This window comes from Myxocyprinus asiaticus, chromosome 3 (genome assembly GCF_019703515.2).
Source record: "Myxocyprinus asiaticus isolate MX2 ecotype Aquarium Trade chromosome 3, UBuf_Myxa_2, whole genome shotgun sequence".
Lineage (NCBI taxonomy): Eukaryota > Metazoa > Chordata > Actinopteri > Cypriniformes > Catostomidae > Myxocyprinus > Myxocyprinus asiaticus.
The window spans coordinates 46,356,417-46,363,759 of NC_059346.1; the positions used below are offsets into that span (position 1 = coordinate 46,356,417).

Below are 7,343 nucleotides of genomic sequence, written 5' to 3' on the forward strand. Positions count from 1 at the left end.
ATAATATTTCACTTCATTGTGTACCGTTAAAATTTACTTCGAAAAAATTAAGCAAATCTTACTCATCATTTTTCCAGTGTAGGTCAGAAAGTGATCATCAGGAAAATTATCAGCGGCATAACATATTTAGCAGAAATGTAAAACAACAACAACAACAACAAAACATTCACACAGCATTTTTGTTCATGTGTTTGTAGACTGTTACAAATGCAAACTATGAGGCTATGTGGTCTGTTTTTTTAGATGATGAAGTCTGCTATATAACTAATCTAAAATAATAAAATAAAATAGAATAAAGGGCAAAAATTTGCAGTAGATATTTTGTGTAATTAGAGAGTCTCAAATAACACAAAATATCTACTACAAATTTTAAAATACAAAATATTCAAATTGAGACATTTAAAACCAGTTAAGCATTCAACCTTTTAGGTTTTAACTACTACAATTTGTACTAAAAAAATATAAAATCAAAAAAATATATTAATACATGTTTAAAAACGATTTGCACACACACACACACACACACACACACACACACACACACACACACACACACACACACACACAAAACCTCTTCTTGTATACTCTTTAATGTGCTGGCAATGCCACAATAGTCTACTGTGAAAAAATGTCTGTCCTTAGATGATGGTCTTTAGATCGCTTGTGATTGACAGCTGAAATTTACACTCTGGCTGTCCCCAATCCGGAGCATTTCAAGTCATTCAAAAAATTATATGGACTTTTCTCTGTTCTCTTATTGTATGGCAATGGCACATGGCAATCATCAGGTCTTACAGTTAAGAGTTTGAGGGAATCGATCATTCTGGACCTGGTTTGATACAAGTGTGGCACAGCCTCCTTTCTCTGGACCTGTATGAACTGGGAGCGTTTGTTGACACAGGACTCCAAATCTCAGCAACTCATCATCACGCACAGAATGGTAAGTTGGAACAAATATACTTACAGTGTTCATTTATTTAATGTTAAGTCACATATCTGACCATGATCATTTTAGACGTTTGTACCCGAATAATTACATCAAACATCTTTAAAACAGGATAAGACTTTTAACGTTCACACCTTTTGAACAGGTAAATAAGATTCAACCTCATTGCGAAATTCGTTGTAACGTATTTTTATTTATTTATTTATTTATTTATTTATTTATTTATTTATTTATTTATCCAAAGTCAGTCTCGAACGCGCATTGTTGGAGTTTGAGGGATAATGGGCCTGTTGTGACATCAAGGTGTTCATCGGCATCATCTGCTCTATTCATGTGCGCGCGCTGCACGCGGGAAATTCTGGACCGACACCTGCTGAGGGTGCGTATATGGACCACTTAATGATGGCGAATTAGATAGCCTAATAGCGATAATAATATATATTGCATATCCATTTAATATTGTTATAATACAAATAAAACAAACAATAGTGTTGTTGAGTTGAAAGTGCGACGTTATTTCTATCATGTTTTTCCTCGCAGGTGAATGGCTTAACTTGGCATTTAAAATGTTTGCAGTGCTCTGTGTGTGCAGTGTCTTTGGATCAACACAACAGCTGCTTTATCAGAAATAAGGACATTTTCTGTAAAACAGATTATAACAGGTATTTTTTTTTTTTTTTTTTTTTTACATTTATCAAGTTTCCTCTATTCATAATTATGAATTTCAAGGTGAGATAACAGCCAGTGTGTGCTTTCTGCATCTATCACACATAGATTGGCTTAATGGGACTATACATTTGACCATTTATGGAAGGCCTAATTAGAAAACGTTTTAAAAAATGTGAACATATGATATGGTTAAATTTAACGGAGTGTCTTTTTACACTAAGTGCAAATAGCCCATCTTGTTGGCAGAGGCTGTTTACACTAACTCAGCCATGACAGATTTATTTAGGGTCAACTGCTGATCAAATGAAGGCATAATGAGGGCATATTTGAATTTTATCGGGATGGGGCAGAGACATTAAACTGGTTAAGGGGTTAGTCCTTTAGTGGATTAAGAGATTGGATAACTAAGTGACTGTTTGCGCTCCGTTAGTCTGGTGGAAACACAGGATTTTATGAGAAACTGCACCCCCATGTTCAGCTGTAGTAGCTCTGAGTGTAAGGACTGTATTTACATTTACATTTATGCATTTGGCAGACGCTTTTATCCAAAGCGACTTACAGTGTACTTATTACAGGGACAATCCCCCTGAAGCAACCTGGAGTTAAGTGCCTTGCTCAAGGACACAATGGTGGGGGCTGTGGGAATTGAACCAGCAACCTTCCGATTACCAGTTATGTGCTTTAGCCCACTATGCCACCACCACTCCATGTATGTGTTTGTGTTGTCACGCTGGAGATTCTGGTTCGAATCTCACCCCTTGATGGTCTTTTCCTCATGTCTTTACCTTTAATATTTCCTATAATACTACTTATAGTAATAGATAAAAGAGATTCATCGCAGTGATTTGGTTACAGTGAAGGTCGGGGAGTTGAGAGAAGGATTGGATCTGTATTAAATTAACCATGGTTTTACTGTAGTAATATTGTAGTAACCATGTGTTTAGGTGGAAACTATATAGTTCTGATGTACTAACCATGGTGTTACTACAGTAACATGTTGTTAATAGTAGTTAATAGTAACCATGTTTAATTTTGTGTTCACTATGATTTTACTAGAAAAATACCATGGTGATCCTATGGTTACTGTAGAAAAACCATGGTTAATTTTTGTAAGGTATGGTTAGGGTTAGGGGTTGGTGTAGGGTGTCTGTGAGACAGTGCAGTGATGCCCCTATACTCTATGTTAGTATACAAATGGGTGTACAAGTATCTGCTACTATTTGCATTTAGTGCAAAGAAGATGCTTTTTGTTGCTTTTTACACTTATTGAAAATACCATCTGGCATAAATTAAATAGGCATTTATGTATAGACTAACTTCACTAAAAAAAATGTTTTTGTGGTGAAGTAAATATAGCAGAAAAGATTAAGTACTTTCTACATTCAGTAAGTTAAAGAGTGAACTTGAAAATATTAAGTAAATTCTGCATTTGTACTCAATTCATGTACATATAGTCAGTATTATTTATATTTGTTATATTTTCACTGTAAATACTAATAGTAATTTCAAATTGTAAAAAAAATAGTTTACTCAAGTGTAAGTTTTTACTATTCTTACTGGTTTTAATTAAGTTACCTTTACTCTCTTAACCCTAAAGTTGTCATTTATAAAAACATTTCAGTGGTTCTAATTAAACAGTACTTGAAACATCACATTTTGTAATCATAACTCAAATATTTACATTCTTTAAACTTTGGCTTCAAGTACTACTAACTCAAAATGATTAAGTACAACATTTCAGCAGTGTGGAATGCACATAAGCCCTTGCGTTTGAATACATTATGAATGTCTGGTCAAAACAAGGGAACTTATGTGAAAAAGAATAATTCTTATTTGAAAATGTATTTAGTTTTAATTCTTATGACTGTTGTTGTTGTTGTTGTTTTGTTGTAGCTGGTTGGTAGTTGAGATTTTTGTGAAGTCACTATGAGGGTGATTAGTGTTACCTCTGGTGAACTTGGAGCCTGTTAAGTTTAAGCCATTCGTCTTCACTCAACTGAACTTTACAAAAGTGCAGATATATGCACTGTAAAAAAAATCCTGTTGTTTTTACAAAAATAATTTGGCAGCTGTGGTTGCCAGAATAATTATGTATAAAATACAGTAAAAATGTAAACAACTTTACAGAACAACCTGTACATTTTACAGTTTAAAACTGTTGTAATTTACATGACCACGATGGCAATGTAAAAAAAAAAAAAAAAAAAAAAACATTGTTAAATTTACAGTAAAAAAAACAAAAAAGTCATAAACTTGATATTAACCTACTGAAACTGTAAAAATCTACTTTTTACTTTATAAGGTATTTGTTGTAACTACAGAAGGGCACATGATGACATGAAGTTCACCAATAGTGGCTCTTTCAGGAGCAATGACCAATAAACATGTTGAGACAGTGCTCAGCTGCACTCACACAAACACAAACACCATCAGGGAAACACATGTGAAATTAAAATAATGTAATACACATTAACTAAACTACATCAGATATAACACAGTACACCCCGATGTACGTAACTGATATTAAAAATAAGAAGAAACATAACTATTACCATAAAATATAATGAAATGTAATGGGTCACGCAGGGAATTGTGGAAACGCCCGATTACTGCTTTATACTGTAATTTTAACAATAATTTGCTGTAAAAAGTAAATGTACTCTCTTGCTAAACATGTAATTTCTTTTTTTACCATTAATTATACAGGAAAATCATACTTTTTCAATCAAAAAAAAATTAATTTTTACAACATTTTATTGTAAAAACTACTTTATTGTCTTTTAAAATATATTTAAAAAAATGTACTGCATATTTTACAGTTAATACTCGTTAATCAATTAACGTTTTATTTCTATAGCATTTTTACAGTCTTTTACTGTTAAAATTACAGACATTTTTTACAGTGTGTGCACTAAGAAGTGCTGAGTATAATATGGATAACCCGGTCATAAATTCCCCCTTACTGTTAAATGTGGTAACTCTAAATATTTAAATATAAACAACGATACTTTAATCACAGATGAGTTAAGTTTGCTTGTAACTAGTTAATGTTACTTAAAAAAAAATAGTTCAGTGTACTTGAGCCAAATAAATACATTTACTTAGAAAAAAGTATGAAATATCTAAGATCAGCTCATTCAATTTTACAGTGTACAATGCGTCATCATGTATCAAGCCTAAAGTAGTAAACCTTGTAGTATGTATTCACTATAATTTGAGTAAATTTCACAGATAAATAAAATAAGTACATTTTACTTAACTTTTCAAAGCTTGTATTCCCAGCATGCACCAGGCTTCAATAATTAATGAGCTTGCATGGTTTCACTGTTTTCAAGTTTATTTAAACTTTTTATTGTTGATTTTGTTGTCGCATTTGGAAACTTCTTGTTTTGTGAAATCTGAAGTTCATTTTTACCTCAAAATTACCCATTCATGCTAAAAAAAAATATCTGTTGATTGTTACCATCATCGTATTTTTTGCACCAAGTGTTGAGGTCTATGTGTGTGGCATTGGTTTTGATACTTACATCAGTAATGCAAGGTGATGCTCTCTAATGGATAACATAACAAACACTAAGCATTAATTGTAGTGGAATGTTTCTGTATGTAAGGAAGTGAAAACGTGAAAAGTTTGCGTAGAATGTTCACTTAAATTTTGCTCAGCCTATTTAACTACATCACATCAGATTTGTAAAAGTTACTGTATTAACTGAAATGTTTAAGTTAATTTTACTCAATTTATTTAATATTATGTCATGAAGTTAGAAAGATTTTACCTAATTTTATACCATTAAAAGTTACTGTGTGCAAAAACCTGCAAAATGAAAAGTAAATCTTACTAGTAATTTTTTTGTCTATGTAGTCCATGGTTGTTGGTGATTTTTATTTAGACTGCTTTTTGGAATTCAGCAGTGATTTAATGATGATATGCATTTTTCTGAATAAGCTAATCGATATACAGTATAAGCTACTATTTATAAAAGTTAGAAAAACTATGATATTAAGTTACAGATCATTCACATCAGGAGTTTCACTGATATATGCCTCTGATAACTGTATGTTCTGGAAAATTATACCAGCAAGAAAATAAATCATTTTCTTTTCAGTGCCTTTGGCATAAAATGTGCTCGTTGTGGCCATCAAGTCAGTGCAAATGACTGGGTTCGGAGGGCAGGGAACAACATATACCATCTTGCCTGCTTTGCTTGCTTCTCTTGTCAAAGACAGCTGTCCACAGGGGAAGAGTTTGGCTTGGTGGAGAACCAAGTTCTCTGCCGCATTCACTATGACACAATGCTGGTAAACCTACAGCACATGTCAGGCACGTATATGTTGTTATGTTATTGCACTTACCTGTAACAGCTTTTATTTATTTAAAGATACCAACTGAAAAGAAAATTAAAAATATATTTGACATATTAACTTGTAACCATGATTACTTATGAATGCACTGGACACCGTTTGTGCCATTATAGAGGATGGAATACATTTGGAGGGAGCTTTACCCACCGAGTGCCTCCCAAAGACATCAAAAAGACCTCGTACCTCATTCACTTCAGAGCAGTTACAGGTACATTAATGGTCAAATTTGGCAAAAATAAATAAATAAATAAATAAATAAAACAAAAATAAAACAAATACACTTTTTTTTTTAAAATACTGTAGAATTGGCAACAAATCTTTGCACATGATGCATCAGGCTCACACATGTATTTAATTTACATAGATAATGCAAACCCAATTTAGCCAAGACAAGAACCCTGATGCAAAGACACTGCAGAGGCTGGCAAACGTGACTGGGCTAAGCAGAAGAGTTATACAGGTACAGAACAGCAAACTGATGCTTTATATTTTGTCTCTGATTTATTATTTATTTTGTGTTATTTAGACTTTTACAATGACTCTACACTGACTCATTCGATGTTACTAAATTTTCATATTCTTTCTGGTATGTTAATTAAGAGAAAGCTAAAGAATTTCATTTTAACCAGTATTGCATTCTTGTGTAGGTTTGGTTCCAAAACTGCAGAGCCAGACAGAAGAAGAACACATTTCATGACAACATTCCCACACAGGGCAGATACCAGACCTCTGGAATGCCCTTGCAGTCATGTTTTGCACTCAGGTAGACCTGAGACTCAGTTTATGTCCTTATGCAATTATTTTATTAGGGTATGATGCTGTCCACAAATGTGTTCACAGTGTCCTCTATTTCAACATTCATACTGTGTTTCTTTACAGTGAGATCTATATTTTGTCTTAAAGTAATTAAAGTGGGCAGTGTTTTATTTATCTGTTGGGAGTCGGGACATACTTCCTTACCGTACATCTATACAGAAACGGAAATAAAACTATGATTAATTCTTCTTTAATAATTCAAAAGGAGAATTTCTGTTCAGTTTAGTAGCTGTAGCAGGTGTATATTTTCAACTGTCAAAGTTAGGTGTAATGTTACCTGTCTCCTGAAGAAATGGGTGTCTATTTAAGAATTCTAAATAAATATGTAATAACATCTTCAATAGTCACTTTAGTAAATCCTTGAACTGATGCCAGTCTGGTTTGCCTCTTTATTTCCTACGAAGCTAATAAAAAATGAGAAAAGCAGAATAAACTATGAAATGTTTTTAAACTCATACTTTGTTGGGGTTAAACTCTGCCAATGGTCAAAGTTTATAGGTCTATTCTTTTCCTACTTATCTTGGATATTTCTTAGGTTATAATCACACAG

General features: G+C 32.8%; 1 protein-coding gene across 1 annotated transcript; it reads left to right on the forward strand.

Annotated features, from left to right (window-relative positions):
- Positions 1-1,062: 1,062 nt before the first annotated feature.
- On the forward strand, positions 1,063-7,084 carry lhx6b (LIM homeobox 6b). Its single transcript, XM_051669602.1, has 7 exons — positions 1,063-1,091; positions 1,191-1,325; positions 1,487-1,608; positions 5,722-5,936; positions 6,091-6,185; positions 6,342-6,437; positions 6,625-7,084. The coding sequence occupies exons 2-7, from the start codon at positions 1,278-1,280 to the stop codon at positions 6,742-6,744; spliced, it is 696 nt and encodes a 231-aa protein (XP_051525562.1). The 5' UTR covers positions 1,063-1,091; positions 1,191-1,277; the 3' UTR covers positions 6,745-7,084.
- The last annotated feature ends 259 nt before the right edge of the window (positions 7,085-7,343 follow it).

Bases quoted from the DNA above. Each gene is read 5' to 3' on its own strand.
- lhx6b (XM_051669602.1), top strand. From the start codon at position 1,278: ATGTGCGCGCGCTGCACGCGGGAAATTCTGGACCGACACCTGCTGAGG. The intron at 1,326-1,486 runs GTGCGTATATGG...TTTTCCTCGCAG, and splicing joins TGGACCGACACCTGCTGAGG to GTGAATGGCTTAACTTGGCA. The intron at 1,609-5,721 runs GTATTTTTTTTT...TTTTCTTTTCAG, and splicing joins TGTAAAACAGATTATAACAG to TGCCTTTGGCATAAAATGTG.